We start from the raw sequence: 18,640 nt of genomic DNA, 5'->3' as shown, positions 1-18,640 counted from the left end.
TTACTTTTTGGTGTAGGTTGCAATAACTACGTTATGCATTTAAATTTTTATTCATAAAATATTTTAAAAAATTTATTGTATTTTTGATTTATAAATTACAATATTTATATATTTATAAAATAATACTACTTTCATGCAATAAACGTTCATAATATGATTACAAATTTAATTGTTTCAATACAAAATTTAAAATCGTTGGTAGTATTCCTGCTTCCTCTAACTCCAGAATCTCTTTTCGTAAATTATTATTTTTACGTGACAAAATTAACTAAAATCAAAATCAATTATTAAACTTAATCATTTAAGGTTTTAGTGAGAATTTCAAACCTTTTTAATATTTTCACGCTTTTCATTCTCTTCACAAAAAGGTATAAAAATGGCTGCCATGTGCAAGCGTTCCAAACGCAAACAATGTTCCGTGAATTTCATCAAATTGAGGTTTTGCACCACAGGACAACTCTAAAGTTAAATATTATATATTTATTAATAGTTAGACATTTATACATACTTAAATTATAGATATACAAACTTGTAAGCGTAACATTGTTTTATATAATTCTTCTTCCTGTTCAATGGAGCGGGTTTTATTTGCAATTTTGAATGGATGTTCCAAGACACATTCCCAGGCCGCAACTAAGCCTTCAGTTTTTAACAGTTGCGCCTTACACGATAGAACATCAACAAGGGCATTTAATTCGCTTACCATATTGTAAGCGACCATACGCTTAAGTATACCATTCCAAATTTTTGATAAATATATATCGAAACCTAGACAAATATTAGCTAAGGTTTTTAAGGTACTGGCATTTTGTCCGCTCCGCTGCCAAATTAGTTTAAGTATTTCAATTTTATTTAATTGTGAAAATTTTTCTGGACTGGTATTGTAGCCGAGTTGTTTCAGTTCATGAACACATTTGATTGTCATATATTGACGTTGAGTGGGCATATTAAGTACCGATGAAAATGTGCCGTCATTTAATTTTGAAAAGCATTCATAAATTTGCAGTTGTTTTGTGATGTTAGTAGTACTAAAGTAAAAATCAAATTAAAGTAAATTAAATTGATTATTTCATAAATACATATACAATATTGCTTACTCATCCGTAGGAAATATATGTGCAGCTAGAAATTGCATCGACTCCTTTTTAGGCCAACTAATCAGTAAATAATGCGCTCTGTGAATGTATAAAAATGTTTTAAAACTACATTTTATAATGTGTACATATATATTATTGCTGTAAATATGATTTGAACTGAATAAGGCTTCAAGCATTTTGATGTTCGAATATAGAAAATGTTCGATAATCACAATAAGTTAAAATATTTGTTGTTATACTTATTTATTCAAAAGACTTACTTATTTATTCAAAAGAAAAAAATACCCGAGTAGCTTGAATATTATAGAACAGCATTTTCGAACTTTATAAGTGTTTGTTCGAAATATTCGAATTCGAATATACTAGAGTTGCTCAAATCCATCATATATGTAAGGTATTACAGATTCGAAATACCTCCATGCAAACACATTTTAGAAATGAAAGCAAGTGCATATTGAATCCATGATTTGCGATATAAAGAAGATATTCAAAACTATATTTCGTTATGTTGTGATCACCTATAGTCCACAAAATATATTTATTAATATATATAACCATATATGAAATAGAAAATCATTTAACAACTTTAATCATAACTCATATGATCAACTTTACAATAGTACCACAAACAAGAACAAAGAGAGATATTATTATATCCTTACTCCAACTGGATGTCTTTTTCGTGGATTAAGATACTATTATTGTTATTATTAACCGCGCTTTTCATCTTTGTGAACAATGACACTCCAATGACAGTAGTAAATGGCACTTAGTAATTATAGGCGATTGCTCCGGAACATCCAATACACAAATAATTTTGTCATATATCTCATAACCACAATTATATCCAAAATGAACTAGTGTATTCATCTTTAAGTCTATTCATATTTTGGACTCAATAGCTTTTTTTACACTACGACAATAACTAATCTTTCCCAATTGTTTATTATTTTTCCATGAGCGGTACATTTTTATCGGTGTTTTCAAGATGTGAGGTATACTAAAAATTATTTAGACTGAGTTGGACATCACATATTCAGTAGTACTAGGTATCAACAAAGAATAGGACATACTTGAGACAGTAAAACAACGAAAACTAAAATACTTTTGTCATATTTTAGAAGACAAAGAATATAGTATCTTCACAATCTAAGCCAGTGTTTCGGTAAAAATACAAAAACCCTTTTTTGAGAAGCTGTGGACAAATCAAAGAGATTAATAATTTTAGCCAAATTTTAAACCGAACGAGGAATTTGAAATAAAAGAAGAGAACCATTATATTTTACTACAGGAAATAAGCTGTAAGAAAGGCATCCTTATCTTACCCTTACTAATAACTTAAAATTAAATCATATATATTTTTGGTAGCTGTTAAAGTTGTTGATTTACCTTAAGACATTTTCTGCAGCATAACCTGCATCAATTACTGTATTTTCTACCATTGTTTGATCTTCGTAAAATGTCTCATCGACTATTGTACCATCAGTAGAATCAAAAGTAAAAGATAACCACTTTTGTAATAATTCGAATTGTATGTTATCCAACTCCAGGTTATGTAAATCGGCAATTTCTTTAATAACTTCGCTAATATACTGTTTGCTTTCTTTTATGATTTGTTCATGATGATATAAATTATATATAAGAGCAACAGGATTATCAATCAAAGCCATTAATTTTTCATCTGTTATTCCGTAAACGTTAAGTAAATGTTGAGTTTTCAAAATTGGATATTTGCGCTTTACTTTCTCTAATCTTTGTTGATATTTATCTTCAATAATTCGATCCTCATTTTCAATCGCAAATTTATAACATTCGTATGTTGCCTCTACTTGATCCGCACCATATGGAGCATAAGTAGCAACGAAATAAAGTATCATAAATGCTTTACCAGGATTTTTTACATTATGTACAAGACGCAGTACCTATAAGTTAACAAAAAAAAAATGGGAAAAGATATTATTCAAGTATACATAATTTACTATGATTTAAATAAGTGTTTCAAAGACGCTTTAACCATCTTCGAGTAGCTTGAATATTTTCGAATATTCGAATTATTAATGTTTGTATTTGAGTATACTCGAAATGGTCAAGCATCGTCATGTTCTAAAACTTTGAAGTTTTAATTTAAATAAAAATTTTTACCGATCGCAGAAATGCATTATTTTTTGACTGCACATTCCAGGTCTCCGATTCGTTGTTCAATTTATAATCTGTTATTGAATTCTTAACAGCAGACATGCAAAAATAATCACACATTTTAGCTACTTCCGATGAACCCTTTAGCACAGTGTGCATTTGTATTAAAGGAAACCAACTTTCACAGTTATCCACACTTATTTCACTCTCTGTAATTAAAAAATGTATGCACACCAATTAGATTTGGATAAGAAAAAAATATATGTATGTATGTTTGAATAAAGAATGGATCAACTTACCCAATATGTCTTGTAATGGATTTTCTACAAGAGGCAGAAATGGCAAGCGAAAGCGAGCAATTTTTGGTAATATACCGATTTCTTTTTGAGATTGCAACCACATATCCATTTCAAGTTGTCCTGGTCGATTTCGGCGTCGTTTCTTCATTTTGTGCCTCAAAAAATGCAAAATATTTGACCAAACTTGCATTTCTTGTGGAACAGCATCGATGAAAGATAAGATCTCAATAACGCACAAATAAAGTTCATAGAAATATATATTTATCTAAAATAAAATTAAGGGTTAATTTAGTTGTAATTAATATATATAAATATATCTTACATCCTTTATAAATTGTTGAAGTTTTGCTGTTAATAGTTTTGTATTCTTTATTTCGTTAATGTACATTTGGCAAGACTTTAGAATTTCATCAGCGGACGATAATACGACTAGCTCCTCCTCATCAAAATCATTGGTTTTGATATCATATTGTAGTTCTTGTGAACGCAACAAACCAATGACCTGTTACACAGAGAGAAAATCATTAATTTATTTAACTATATGTATATATATATAACACAATGCATATATACGTATATATAATATATTGAGTATAGAATATATAGCAAATAACATCAAATAAATTATATGAAAAATTATAACATAATACTAGCTAATATCTCTACAACTTATATACAGGCGAGACAATCAACGCTTCCTCAAAGAGACGTTGGTCGTGCGTTAGAGGCTTGGAACGGGTCGTTGAGTGTTCTTAAGTGAGTTTTGTTGCACAAGGCTGCCACTACAACTTAATCTAACCTAACGTAGTTAAACCAACTGTCTGACTTATGCAGCATTTTTCAGGCTCACTTGAAAAAACAGTGAGGCTAATACACGATGGTTGAATTCGACTTTCCAAGATCTCAATGACCAAGTGTCGTTCAGCACTCCTAAACGGGCCATTACAACAATAGTTTAATTCGAACCTTTAAATACCATAATCTTTGTAGATAGACAGACACCAATGAAAGCAATCGAATCTAATATTGTTAAATCGAGAATAATGAAATATCGCACTTCAACGCCATATCACAAGGCTACTCTTTTTTCGGTTCTTGGACGTAGAGATATTAAAGAAAACGAACGAGCAGACAAGAAAACCATTAATACCTCCAAAATTGATTTGAATGAGTTCCGATGTGTGAACTATTTAGGAGCATATATGAATTTACTATTTCGCTAATGAATGACTTGTGGACTAATCGCGAGGGCTATAAGAACACTATTAACAATAGGGTCTCTAGGAACCTATGGCTTAACACACCTGCGGTTCACAGGCTTGGTGGATATTAATGGGGCACTGTGTTACTGCACCGATGGTTTGACGGCGGTGTATTGTGGTAAGTGGATTATGCTGGAGTTGTTAAGCTAAACAGAAAAGGGTTCCATCAATCACTATCGATGTCATTGTTCAGGACTGCGTCAGAAATGAGGTATAAATCAGTTTTTATTATTTCTAAAGATAACTTTAAATATTTTTGCCATATTTTGAAGAGATCAAAATATTACTCTTATTTGATAAATGTTAATTAATTTTTAAATTATGTGAGGTTACGTTTAAGAACAAGACTATGAAAGACTCCAAGTAGACAGTTTTTGGGTATATTTTAAAGCTCTTTTTTTAAGACAAGAGGTCTGTTTATAAGTTTTTGGATGTTTCACAGGGTTTCTGCGATATGTATATTTATTATTTAAGAGCTACCTACATTATTTTAACCAATTTATTTTTAGTGAGAATTCTGCGGGACTTTTGTTATGTTTTTGATTTTTGAAGTGAATTATATAGAATATGCATTAATTAAATATTTAATTTTTCTATACATTCACATCAAATTTTTCTTATTTACCTGTGTTATAAGCATTTGCTGGTAGTCTAACTCAAAATCAGTACTCATGCGCTCTAGTAATTGTATATCCAACTGTTTGTTGTGAAACTCTTTTAATAATGCTTCGATATTATCAAAATCAGCACTAAATTTGCCTTTAATCGATGGATCTTTCTTGCAAAATTCCATATAATAATAATATTTAATACGTCTGCAAAAAAAAACAAAAGATTTTTAACAAATTTATTGGAAAAAAAGTCTTGAGCATGTATCACTCACTGTATACGCGTAGCTTCAACATGATCTGGTTTATTCAGTTGACTATTGTATTGTTCCACTAATGTTAGCAGATTGACCTTTTGCTGATCAGTCTTAAAATCATTTTCCAATTTCTGTAGGAGCATATCTGGATCGTCACAGGCAATCAGCATAGCAAATAATACTGAAAATGATGTTTATAAAATAAAAAGATCTCGAACAATTAATTTTATAAGTAAATTTTAATAATTACCAACAAAATTAACATCCTTATTTGACAGAGTATACCGGAAAATGCGAGTTAATTGTAAGGATAAAAATTCTTCATTTATAATCTTGCAACCATTACGGGTTTGATAATCTAATAAATACTGAGCAATTGTATACCAAATACTATGCATTTTGGCTTTAACAAGATGTTCCAGTGCTAAAAAGAAATCGTCACTGACCTCATCAATATCAGTTTGTATTTCTGTAGATAGTAAATCTCCTAACATGTTAAGAAGTTGATTTTGAGATTTTGATGACAGTACCATTAAATGCAGCGTATTAGTTACGAATTTAATTACCACTATTTTTTCATTCCTAGAACTCTGTGAATGCATATAAAATAATATATTAATAAAGAAATTATAAAAAATTTATTGTTTTTATTAACAAATATATTTACCTTATTCACTGGAATCTGTGGTTGCACTTCAATTTCATCAAATACAGACATTGAATCCCGGTTTCTTGTTTTTGTTGAATTGTTGACTAAATCCAATGGTGGACCTGGTTTTAAGTCATGATTTGATGCTGAATCCGTGATAACCAAATGTTTGCATATGATATTATTAATTTCTATATCTTTTTTCTGATAGTATGCATTAATCGCATTCACAGAATAACAGTTGTCAGCTATTTGGATATATTTAATTATTTCTTCCAAGTCAAATTGTTGATCTTCGTCAACTAATGAAGCACGTACTAGGAGTTTGTAAGCTAACGGATATACCAAAGGATCGTTGTCGCTTAATAACGTGTAGTCTAAAATAGAGTAGAGACATATAGTTACTTATGCACACTGAATATTTTTAGAGAATTAGAAATAAAATTGGATATTTATGTTTTCCACAAACTGTATTCTTTCATGAATAGAATAATAGAAATAGAAAACGAAGTAATAGAAAAATAATTGAAATCAGTTTAAAAAATTAGAAAATGATGGAATAGAAGAAACAATTGAAATTAGTTTGAATCAGTATATCGATTAATTATAAACTACATCAAAGAGAGATGCACTATTCCCACTTTTATTGAGATACAAGCTGCAATTAAGACCCTTAAATATTCCACTATAAAATCAAAGAGTGTAAAAGAGTATAGTTTAAAAATTGGAGGGAAAAACAACTAGCTGTTATAACTTTCATCTGCTTCCTGCATGTTTCTTCAGGGTTACGGGTAAATACTCACATGGAAATCGCGAAAAGAAGCACATATCTCTATTTCCTTTACCTAGCTGATAATACATTGAAGAAACATCATAACATATGTAGCTTTCTGTTTAATCTAGCTTTTATATAACATGACCTCAGGTCTCAGGAAGCTAGACTGCAGGAATACTTACTGCAGTTCTCATTTTTCACTAGTATATAATAAGATGGACAATATTCACTAAGTCGTCAGAAGTACTTGCATATGTTGACATTATATGCATAAAAGTGCATAAAAGTGCTTGCGAACGAAAGAACTTTTGCATGTATCATTACCTGCGAACTTGAAAACGCAATAACATATATTGGACCTAAAAAAAATTTGGATAAACCCAAGTATCTCTCTATTGCGAAACGCTCAAAGTTGGCAACGCACAAATTTCAAACAGGAAAACACAAGTTCGTTAGAAGTTTTATAATGCTTTCACAAATATTTTAAGAGCAATCTATTATTCAGAAAATAAAAGATTTTGTTATACAAAGTTCTTGTCAAATCAGATATCGTAACAAAAATGAAGTCTCTCCTTTAAAATGAAATTTCATATATAAAAGCGCAACCCTGGAAATTAAAAGTCAGGAAAACCGCTAGCAAGATGGAAAGACTATGTGATAGGCAAAGGGCACTAAGTTACCAGCAATTAGCGGGCAGTAGTGATGAAAAAAGAAAAAATGGAGGACTATTATAATGACTGCCGACAATGGCTATAATGCTTGAGCAGCACAAATATACTTAAACTAGAACATTTGGATGAGATATTTTGATGGTTTGAAAGGTTGCTCGGTGATGTTCTTGTATAATTTTTTTTTTGTTTTGTTTCTTACTAATACGTATCGCATCAGTGGGTCCATCCCCATATAATGTTCAGAATATCTCGACGTTTCTAGGAGCTATGTGAGCTATATTTAATGCTCTTAAATAAAAAATTAATATAATTTTTTCAGATATTGAAAAGTATGTATCATCATTATTAATTTTTTGAAAATGATTCTTGGTTTCAATTGCTTGTTTGTAACAGCAAAGATATTTCATATTCATTTAAAGCAGACATTGTATATACAAATATATTTTTATCTTCAATTCATGGTTACTTACTTGTTCTTTTTTTGTTATCACAAATATATTGTGAAAGCAACTGCATCGCCAAAGCTATAAACTCATCTTTTGTTTCTAGCGTACAATCTACTGTTTCTAACATAGAATAACTGAGTGCACATGTCAGAGGTAAACATTTCATGCGTTTACATATCATTCTCACTCCATACATTTTTGAAATTTCTAAAGCTGCGCTTAACTGCCAGATTTCCTGGGTTATAAATTTTGATACATTAACTGCTGCTTGACTACGTTCCACTATATTCTCGATACCCAAATTTAACATCTTCGACCTACTACTTGTTGGCACTAAATCACTTATGGATTTTATAGGAATTTGATATTTAAATCGTATAATAAAAATATTTTGCAAAGCGCGCAGACGTTTTTGATAAATATGGCATGTTTTCGGGGTAATAAGCTTTAGAAAATCAATTAAATTTTTTTGATCCTTCATATCATTTTGTAGTGGTTCTGTTTTCTCCATAAATTCCTGTTTAAAGAAAAAGAATACGATTTATAAGTTTTATAATATAAATAATTTATAGCTTTTCTTACCAAAAACATTTCTGTTATCGAGTTGACATATTTTACATTCTGATCTGCATTTAAAAGCTTGAAGAGTTCATAAGCCAATTCGGGTTTATCTGTGCGCACCAACTGATAACAGCAATTAAAGTTAGCGCCAACAGAAATACTTGGTGCAGCTTTTGTAAGCATACGTATATCTTCCAACATATCTGGTAGGTTCATTTTAACAATACGAAACATAAACAAGTTTAAATTTATATCGGTTGCACTATCCATGGGCCAACCATACTTAGATTTCATAATTTTTATTACTTGTATTTCGTATTCCGTGTTAATCTTAAAAGCCAACGGATGAGTTGAAGTACGTAATTTGATTAGTGGTGCCATTGCATCTGGCCAGGGCACTGGTGAACACTAATAAGAAATATTTAAAAATTTTTATAAATGTTAGCCTATATTTTCAATCAACTTAACTTACTTGCATCACTTTTAGTGCCGATTCTAATCGATCATCTTCATTATGCAACAATTCAATACAGGCTATTGAACGCTCCAGCCAAGTGCTTAAAGAATAATGATTACCAGCCAACAAAGAAATGTAGTTACGTATGGGAACGATTGGAGTTTTACCCTTTTCTTGATAAATAGGATAGAGAAAGTCTTTTACAAGACTTTGCAAATGATCCAAATGTACGTGTTGTAATATATACAGGGCAGAATCATCGATAGAGTCCTGAAAAAATAGATGTTTTCAATAATACTCGGCTAGTTATCTTTTCCATTCTTGATTTACAGGAATGACCGGGTCTACGACCCCGAACTATGTCAGTAGATTTCCACTTGTTATCATTATTCTTTATAATCTTGAACCATTAAATATGAAAAATAAGAACATAATAAAATAAGAATACCCAAGCATCAATCTTGGGTTTTAATATCGAATCAGTATTTAAACTTTAATTTATTATTAGAGGAAACTATGTGTTGGAGCCATCTAAATATATTTTTGTTTTTTTTAATCGTTAAATAGAAAAATTAACGATGTGGTGTACGTTCACGTCAGTTACCATGCAACACAGAAAACTACTCTACTTTTGAGGCTCCTGGCAATTCCTACGTATAAAGTAAGAGCCTGATAAAGCTATGACGATTGAGTGAATTTATCTATTTTTATTTCTTTGGAAATGCAAGAACTGTTTTATTAGTTTATTAGTATTGCGACTTGAGGCTAGATCTCCATAAGATCATTGCAATTAAATAGAGAGAAGAAATTATTTGTAATTGACACCAACCTTTTATATCTCTATAATCTCTATGATCTCTATAAGATCATTGCAACTAAACAAAGAGAAGAAATTATTTGTAATGGACACCAACCTTTCATATTGTGCAATTGAACGTGTTTCGAGTTAAATATCTGTTGGGTGTTTGCAATAATTATCAAAAAAAACTCCACGGACTCGTGTTGCGTTCAGTATGAATTTAATTACTTTATTTTATATTGACCATAGCCATTTAAGAGGCTCTGGTTCCGCATCCATTACCAAACCACTCTCACTTCCCAATAATCCATTCCACTTTAACACAACTAATACCCATCCACATCCACCCATGCATTCGTCACGTACGCCTATAGTGACTACAATAGCAGAAAAGGTTATAATATTTCTAGTAACTAGTATAATCTATAGCAGTATGCCTATACCATTCGTTTAGCAATCTCAATATATACCACTGTGGCTATTACAATATAGCAACAGTGCCAAAAAGGAAAAGTGTTGTTCCTAGGATTAATTTAAAAAAAATCAACAAATGTTTTAAAATGTTAAATACCTATGAAAGCGATGAGCAGCATTTGGTTGTTTCTGCTCATCATAATATGTAGGATATAGCAATTATGTACCTACCTGTAGGTAGTTGTCCAATGTAAAAATCAAATTATAACTATTTTTTAATACAAATAACTCTTGCAATACATTTACTAAATTTTTTAATTTAGCAATATTTGAATCCAATTGACGTCTTACATCACTGCAAAAAAAAAATATGTAAAAATTGAAAAATATATTTTTACGATCGACAACATACGAGTGCAAAAAGCATGTATTCTCAAAAATGGCAGCAACTTTTGTCATAAATTCTAAACCAATTTCAGGCCAATGACTCGAATATTGCAGTGTACGTGTCTTCTGTATACTCCACTCTGTAATAACTGGTAATACAGAAGGATGGGTATTTCCTACAGTCGGAACAAACTGTAGTAAAAACTGTAGTAAATTGAAAGCAGCAGTGTTGGCCGGTATGAAATCAAGTAACTTTTCTAATTCTTTTTCATCCAAATTTTTTAAAATAGCACTAGAATGTCGTTTCCAAATTAAACATGCCGTAGGTATATCATACTTAAAAAGTACTATGATTTCCTTAATCAAATATGGATTATGCACAAAACTTTGCCAATCGACTTTACATTCATATGGATCAATAATTTTGAGTGTATCCAGACGATGTAATTGTTCCCATATATCAAGTACATCATTTTCATCATCCTAAAGAATTTTTATTTTAGAAAAAAATCAAAGCATGATAATATATTCTATACAACCTGTTCATCCAAATATTTAAGTATTTCCTTTAAATAGCGATAAAGCAATTGTCTCGTTGGCATGCTGATCATTCGATTATTTTTAAAAAATTCTTTACGTCCAACTCTTTTTAGCATATCGAGTAAATCATCGAATAGATGTTGTAAATACTCTGTGTTTTCCTAAAAAATGGTATTGAGAAATATATTTATTATTTTAATTATGAAATATTTACATCTGCGATTGAAAAGTCTACTAGCATCCGTTTAGCTTTGGCTTCAAAAACTGGTTGCAAACATAGTTCAAATTGACTGCCGAAGTCCTATATAGAAGAAAAATAAAAACCATAGTATAAAAAATATATTTCAACATATTTCAGTGTATTATTTTCTGCCTTTAATTAATATTTTTGTAAATTAATTATAAATTGCTAGTTTAGATCAAGCATTGTCTACTGTGAAATCATCAACATTGTTAGAACGTTAATTTTGATAGGTGAGAACACTGTAGACTATTCTCATTAAACTTAAAAATTGACTTCATTTAATCGCTTTTTGTTAATGTAGATGATTAACTCATAACTAACTGTACTGTACTAACTAAAATTCCATTATCAAATCTAATTATAAATATGTATATTGATAAGTTGATTGGAAGAGGTGCTTTAGAATAAATCTAGAATAGCCACGTACTCTTCGCCTCTACAATCCCGGTTTACATCTAAACAATCCTCTCCTTTCTCACACTACCATTATCTATTCACATCCTAATTCATATATACATCTTTGTAAATCCTTGCTAATTATCTACTTTATAGATAATTAACAACAACATAAGCATAAGTTCTCTTAAAAAATATAAAAATCTCTTTTAAAATATCGTACAATATTGCTTCACAACATACCTCGGCTTCTTCCAAATGTCCTTTTGCAATCAGTTTCTTAAATCGGTCACTAGGATCGGTTTCAGAAATTAATTTCATTTCTACTTCTGTTGGTATATTAGATGAATTTAGTTGTGTGCCACAGAGTACATATAGGTTCATCGAGTTTTTAGGTTGTTTCACTTGCCAGGAGCACACAGGAATATCCAATTCGCTATTACATTTAAATGCTTAACCAAATAAATAGAGTATAGTAAGAATAATGACAAATTATTTAGTTCTCTTAAAATTAGCTTACAAGGATATTGTACTATTTTCATCATACGCTGATCTTTATTCGGTTTTGTCACCACCAACAATTCAATATTTTTATCTGAACATTCCATAATAATAAGATCATCAATAAGCAGATTTATCTCATTTTGTTTAGTATTAAAGCAGATGATCTTCGTTATGGGACAAAATTCTAACAAGTGTCCAGAATTAGTAAGAACTACACTATAATAAAAAACTTCATTACTCTATTTTTCACATTAATAGCAAATGGAATTTACATAAAGTTATCCAAATTATAGATGTTTTTAACTCCACCATAATGTTCTGACATGCGTATTCTAATAATGTCTTCGTGCATATTTTTTAAATGGATTCCATTCTGTGTACCAGCAATGCATAATATATTTTCAACATTTATCCCCAATTTCCGCTCCATAACTAAAACAGATGTTAACGTATCCTTATGACTGCGATTAGTTAAAATGCGTTTCATAGTAACGTTGTCGAGTATAGCTTCATCAGGAGTTCCAGTTTCATTGTCAGTCATTGATATATTCATATTATTTTCTAAAGGCTTTTCATCAATTTCGCTAAGGCTAAGTACGAAATGACATCGCGGTTATTATGATTCACATTTGTTATTTGTATTATACTTACCAATAAATGCTCCCATTTGTGCAACTGATGTGAAAGCGTTGGTTTATCAGTTGTATATTGGCGAACGTTTTACCAGTTAGATTCACATCTTCCGCTTCGATGATTAAACTAAATAAAGGTATGCCTTTTATAAAAATGCCATGTATTTCTCCATTACTCAAGCAACATATTATTAAATTGCCTGAATTTGTAGTTCTAATAATATTTATATCTGCATTAAATGACAACAAACTACATTTAGCCAAATTTTCATCTTCAATCAAAAATATTGTTTGGTCTATGGCTATGGCAATTTTTTTGTTTTGAACTGTTGCTTGTACTTCAGGATATTTAATTATCTATTGTTGTAAACATATACTAATTAGAAAATTAATTTTATGATGATTTGCTACAGTACCGCGTCATTGCTGCTAATTTTGAAAACACCGGCTGATGAAAACATATTCGATAAAGTTTCATCCTCTACGGGACACTGCTCAAAGTGGTCCCACATTTTCAGTTGAATATTTTGTTTTTAATATAAACAATCTTTAATAATAAGATGATTATACACCAAGGCGCGTAAATTCTCAAAATATTTTTTTTACGTTTTGTTCAGTTAGGTATTCTATTACAATTTGTTGAAGTTTGAAATCAATTTTTAGATATACATGGTTGCATTTTGAAAACAAATATTACAGTGAACATTAAAAATTTAAGCAATATATAACATACATATTAATCCGGATCAGTAAAGTTCACTACATACTTATACATAATTAGGTCTGTTCGACTTGCTACTTGTAGTAAAACTTAAGTAAAACACAAATACAAACTGAAAGCGTAACACAAATATAGTGCGAAATTACGCTCTTTAGACAGATTTTTTGGGAACAGTTCCGTATAAAGTCTGATGCGAACACTAGTTAAATTCAAATCAAAACAACTGATTTACACATCAACACAAATTAACTTGAAATTAAATGTACGAGTAAAGTCTGTGTAGCATATTTAAATTTCGACAGGGATGTTATACTTTCTCAGATCCTCTCATTTTAATTTGCTGGTGGAACGCTCGTGTGCATACGCAGTGTTATTCAAAGTTACTACGAATATCTTGCATATATTAACAGATTTAATATATGCTAATTTGAATTGAAACCACAACTACTGAGTGTTATTTAAAACAGAATTTCAAAAATGTCTTGAAGCGCTTAGGAACGTTCAAATTAAAATATTCTAATTCAAAGAATTCATAATCTTTTGAAGGTATTTTGGTGTATTCTTATGAGTTATTTTTCCTTGCTTATTTTAAAAACTTTCTCACCGATATATCCATAGACAAACAAAAGTAACGGATTAGACATCATTGTCCTAGACAATACAAATACAATTTTCTTGCAATTTTGTTGGATACACACCAACTTTTTCATATAAATGTACATATTTTTGGAACTTGCCAAAAACTTGAATAGCAATCATTAGCAACCACAGATACAGAAGAAAGAAGAAAGAATATATAAAATTGAATATAATATATTATTGTAAATTTATTAAAAAAATAATACCAAAAACGTATACCAAAACAACAAACTAAAGCAAAACATAAAATTAATTATTATATGAATGCGTATAATTAACTATAAAGTATAAAGAATGAATACGGAAGTCCCATTTTGTAGTCAAGGGAAAAACGAACGCAAGAAAATCAAAATACGTAAGAGATTTTACATCTGGTACATCTGGTTAATAAGCTAGAGATAACAAAAAGTTATTAATATTAGACCACTAATTGATGGCAGACTTGGTAGTGCCCGTCATCGTTTTACGCCTATTGCTATTATATATAACTCTCATTGTCTAAAACTTGCACGGTCTTCGAACGCAATTTAACTAAAAATTTCCATAATCATTAATGTGAATAGATATTTTCTCATTTATATGCTATTTTGGCATTCTACCGTTATTTGATATTGTAATAGATTTTTTGGCTTTCGTTAAAAGTTTTTTGATGGAATTTCATTTTCTATTCGGAAGTGTTGTGAACAAGTCGAAGTTAATTATTAATTTGCATTTTGTATCCATAAGTCATAATGGAGTACGAGGTGACTTGTGAAGAAATTGAAGTGGTGCCGCCAAGTAACACTTTAAGGTAACGAAAGATATTCGAAAATATATGATATGAATTTTTAACATCCATTTTTTAAGCAATGACGAAATCTATCGTCGTTGTATCGCTAAGGAAAATGTAAAAAGTGTTACTTTAGGCGATAAACGCTGCTTTAAAACTGATGATCCGGAAGAAGTTAAGGAGTTAGACATGTTTTATGGTAATTTATAAATCATTTATCACATATTGTTTAATGTTTTATTTCATTTAATTTTATATTAATAATCGTTTTCCATAACATTCTTCATAATTTGAACTTTTATGTAAATTAAGAGGAATTGTTCTATTTTTTAACAATTCCGCGTTTGATCCATAACGATCACATGGTGGCAGTGTGGGATTTTGAAAAGAAGGCTGCGCGTGTTGTCCGGCAGAAAGGTAAAATGGACAAATTTGGATATACGTACAATAAAGCATTGTATTTAGAAAACTATGAAGCGTTGTTTTTATTGGAAACTGTAAGTACTTCAAAATATAAATATGTATAAGTTAAATATTTTAATTTTTTAAATGTAGGATCGTCTGAAAATGGATTATTATAATTTACCAATTACACTAGAACAAGCATATTTGTTGTTTATTGGTGAAGAAGCTTCACTTCAGTATGCAGAATATATGGTATATACTACACTAACCCGAAAGGGGATTGTAGTGCAAAAATATAAGAATTGCAGTTATGATTGCGAAGCAGTAACTAAAACAGATTGCATATGGGCGATACTTAAAAATGAGCTGTACGATCTACCTATACCGGATCGTATTAGTGCTTCAAAATATTTTACTGAAATGAAATCAGGCATGATTAAAAATCAAAACCTTATAAGAGAAAGTCAATCAGGTTTTAACGATGATGAGTTACCAGAAAGCAGTAACACAAAGCGTATTAACTTTGCCCAAAGGATTTATTGTAATACTGATTATAAAACAGAAAGTGTTTGGCAACCAAATCGCCAGCCACCTGTGTTAAAATCATCGGGCCATTTAGAAGAGATAAAAAAACTGTTGGATCGTAAAAAGTTTAAAGATGTGTTTGAAAAATTAGAGATAATTAAATTGAAAACTAATATTAAGAACCCTGACACTTGCAGGAAATTTAATATCAGTTTTGATTTATATGAGCCTAAAGGATTTCGAAAAAGCAATCCTGGTGTACCGGTGTGTCGTTTGATTATATTTCATTCAGATGACAAATTTCCAACTCATGATGAAATGCTTATGTGCTATTGCCAACAAATACATCCGACTAATTTAATATTCGTATCAGTTAGCGAATCAAATCAAATACATGGATTTCATTGCACATTTACATAAAATTGTAACGAATTGTAAAAAAAACCTTGAAATTAATAAACTGATTTATTTAAAAATTAAACTTTATGTGAATAATTCGATATATTGGATTTACTGCAACTGTAAGTATAGATTATTCATATAACATATAAAAAATAAATATTTTGGTACTTTTCATATATTTTTATTTATATACCTATGTAAAACGTTAATATATATTTAAATTTATATATTCATAGGTTAATCATAAAAAAAACATATTCTTACATTGTTTTTATAGTGAACATGTTAGAGATATACCATATTTTTAATGTCAATATATGTAATAAAAGTTTTATTTGATATGCAAATAACTAAAAATTATGTTTATAGACTTTTATTGTTATGTTTATTGCCTTCACCACTTGTAATTAATTTTACCCTTAACACATAATCAAAATAGTTTTAATCAAAGTAGTTTTAAAAAGTTTTTCCCTAAAGTATGTCTCTACCTTTATCCTCCTCGGTCCTGAAGGCTTCCCACAAAAAAAAAATTCTTAAAATCTTTTAGCTTTTGTTTATATGTATTCAAATAAAAAAAATAAATTAATTAGACGATTTACAGCAAAAGGTGCACTAAAATAACAAACACGAAACTATTAGTGAGCTGTACAGATGGATATATAGTAGTAAAACCTTCACAAAACTTCCAAAAAGGCAGTAGAAAAGTGTCCAGCCGGCTGCACGCCAGGACCGAAGAGGTTATCTTAAAAGTAGTGATATAAATGAAGTTATACCACCAAGTTTTCAAATTAATTAAGGATACTAAAATAAATTAATTTAAATGAAGTTTTTGAGAATACATTAATTCATTTTTCAGAAATTTTTTTTATAAAACTGCACAGGTGGCAACGATAACTTTGACATATATTTAGCGGGTAGAATTGTTTGATTTTTTTCTGATTTTAGAAGAAACGCTGTGTTTGTAGAGTAAAAAATAGAAACAACTGATGCGAAATGCGTCCAACAGAAGTAAAATTAACTAATCCACCAGAAGATGTTATATCTTCAGTAAAATTTGGACCAAAAACGAATCAGTATTTAATATCTGCATCATGGGATGGAACCATCAGATTTTATGATGTAGTTAATAATGTCATGAGACAAAAATTCTCACAAGATGTGCCAGTGCTTGACGCAACATTTATGGTAACTTGAATTATATTATTTTACACATAAATTTAATTTTCTTTTTCTTAGGACGTTGTTCATGTAGTGAGTGGGTCATTGGATAACAAATTAAAGTTATATGATGTTAATACGCGTACTGAGACTTTAGTTGGAACACATGATGAAGCGGTACGTTTCGTTGAATATGCTGAATCAGTCAATGGTATACTCACGGGCAGTTGGGATAAAACAATTAAATTATGGGATATGCGAGAAAAGCGTTGTGTCGGCACATATGAGCAAAGTAATGGCAAGGTATACTCAATGTCGGTGAAAGATGAAAAAATTGTTGTTGCCACATCGGATCGTAAAGTACTTATATGGGATTTACGTAAAATGGAAGAGTATATGATGAAACGTGAATCGTCTTTAAAATACCAAACCCGTTGCATACGTTTGTTTCCTAATAAAGAAGGTTATGTCATGTCATCGATAGAGGGACGTGTTGCAGTTGAATTTCTTGATCCAGATCCAGAAGTACAAAAAAAGAAATTTGCTTTTAAGTGTCATCGAAATAAGGAAGATAGTATTGAACATATTTATCCTGTAAATGCAATTAGTTTTCATAATGTTTATAATACATTCGCAACTGGCGGATCTGACTGTTTGGTTAATATTTGGGATGGTTTTAACAAAAAGCGTTTATGTCAATTTCATCAGTATGACTCTTCCATTTCATCACTTAATTTCAGTCATGATGGTAGCACGCTTGCCATAGCTTGCTCTTATATGGACGAATTCGAAGAACCACCTGCAAATGTCTCCAATCCTGTCATATATGTGCGATACGTAACTGACCAAGAGACTAAACAAAAATAAACATTTTTAATTCACTACAA

The 18,640-nt window shown here is 30.1% G+C and overlaps 3 protein-coding genes across 3 annotated transcripts; 2 read left to right on the top strand and 1 right to left on the bottom strand.

The window, feature by feature from the left end:
* Positions 1-145: 145 nt before the first annotated feature.
* On the bottom strand, positions 146-13,746 carry LOC119678078. The gene is made up of 24 exons (XM_038089731.1): positions 13,551-13,746; positions 13,154-13,491; positions 12,775-13,092; positions 12,519-12,718; positions 12,242-12,450; positions 11,573-11,659; positions 11,358-11,519; positions 10,844-11,301; positions 10,663-10,786; positions 9,234-9,488; positions 8,783-9,169; positions 8,225-8,717; positions 6,327-6,685; positions 5,910-6,249; positions 5,678-5,840; positions 5,420-5,609; positions 3,855-4,034; positions 3,533-3,797; positions 3,240-3,442; positions 2,487-3,019; positions 1,098-1,175; positions 530-1,028; positions 328-459; positions 146-268 (listed from the first exon to the last, which is right to left on the bottom strand). The coding sequence occupies exons 1-24, from the start codon at positions 13,644-13,646 to the stop codon at positions 158-160; spliced, it is 6,180 nt and encodes a 2,059-aa protein (XP_037945659.1). The 5' UTR covers positions 13,647-13,746; the 3' UTR covers positions 146-157.
* Positions 13,747-15,225: 1,479 nt separating this feature from the next.
* LOC119676429 lies at positions 15,226-16,632 on the top strand. Its single transcript, XM_038087669.1, has 4 exons — positions 15,226-15,284; positions 15,341-15,462; positions 15,576-15,760; positions 15,819-16,632. The coding sequence occupies exons 1-4, from the start codon at positions 15,226-15,228 to the stop codon at positions 16,611-16,613; spliced, it is 1,161 nt and encodes a 386-aa protein (XP_037943597.1). The 3' UTR covers positions 16,614-16,632.
* An 835-nt stretch (positions 16,633-17,467) lies between these two features.
* LOC119678080 (mitotic checkpoint protein BUB3-like) lies at positions 17,468-18,634 on the top strand. Its single transcript, XM_038089733.1, has 2 exons — positions 17,468-17,780; positions 17,832-18,634. Exons 1-2 carry the CDS (start codon positions 17,589-17,591, stop codon positions 18,618-18,620), a joined length of 981 nt encoding a protein of 326 aa, XP_037945661.1. The 5' UTR covers positions 17,468-17,588; the 3' UTR covers positions 18,621-18,634.
* The last annotated feature ends 6 nt before the right edge of the window (positions 18,635-18,640 follow it).

This window comes from Teleopsis dalmanni, chromosome 2 (genome assembly GCF_002237135.1).
Source record: "Teleopsis dalmanni isolate 2A chromosome 2, ASM223713v2, whole genome shotgun sequence".
Lineage (NCBI taxonomy): Eukaryota > Metazoa > Arthropoda > Insecta > Diptera > Diopsidae > Teleopsis > Teleopsis dalmanni.
The sequence above is the reverse complement of the archived record's forward strand: the minus strand, read 5'-3'. Positions and strand labels throughout refer to the sequence as shown.

Coding starts and splice junctions, on each gene's coding strand:
- LOC119678078 (XM_038089731.1), bottom strand. CDS start 13,646: ATGTGGGACCACTTTGAGCAGTGTCCCGTAGAGGATGAAACTTTATCG. Junction 13,492..13,550: donor AAATTAGCAGCAATGACGCG/GTACTGTAGCAA, acceptor TTACAACAATAG/ATAATTAAATATCCTGAAGT. Junction 13,093..13,153: donor ACAAATGGGAGCATTTATTG/GTAAGTATAATA, acceptor TTTCGTACTTAG/CCTTAGCGAAATTGATGAAA.
- LOC119676429 (XM_038087669.1), top strand. CDS start 15,226: ATGGAGTACGAGGTGACTTGTGAAGAAATTGAAGTGGTGCCGCCAAGT. Junction 15,285..15,340: donor CCGCCAAGTAACACTTTAAG/GTAACGAAAGAT, acceptor CCATTTTTTAAG/CAATGACGAAATCTATCGTC. Junction 15,761..15,818: donor CGTTGTTTTTATTGGAAACT/GTAAGTACTTCA, acceptor TTTTAAATGTAG/GATCGTCTGAAAATGGATTA.
- LOC119678080 (XM_038089733.1), top strand. CDS start 17,589: ATGCGTCCAACAGAAGTAAAATTAACTAATCCACCAGAAGATGTTATA. Junction 17,781..17,831: donor TGCTTGACGCAACATTTATG/GTAACTTGAATT, acceptor TCTTTTTCTTAG/GACGTTGTTCATGTAGTGAG.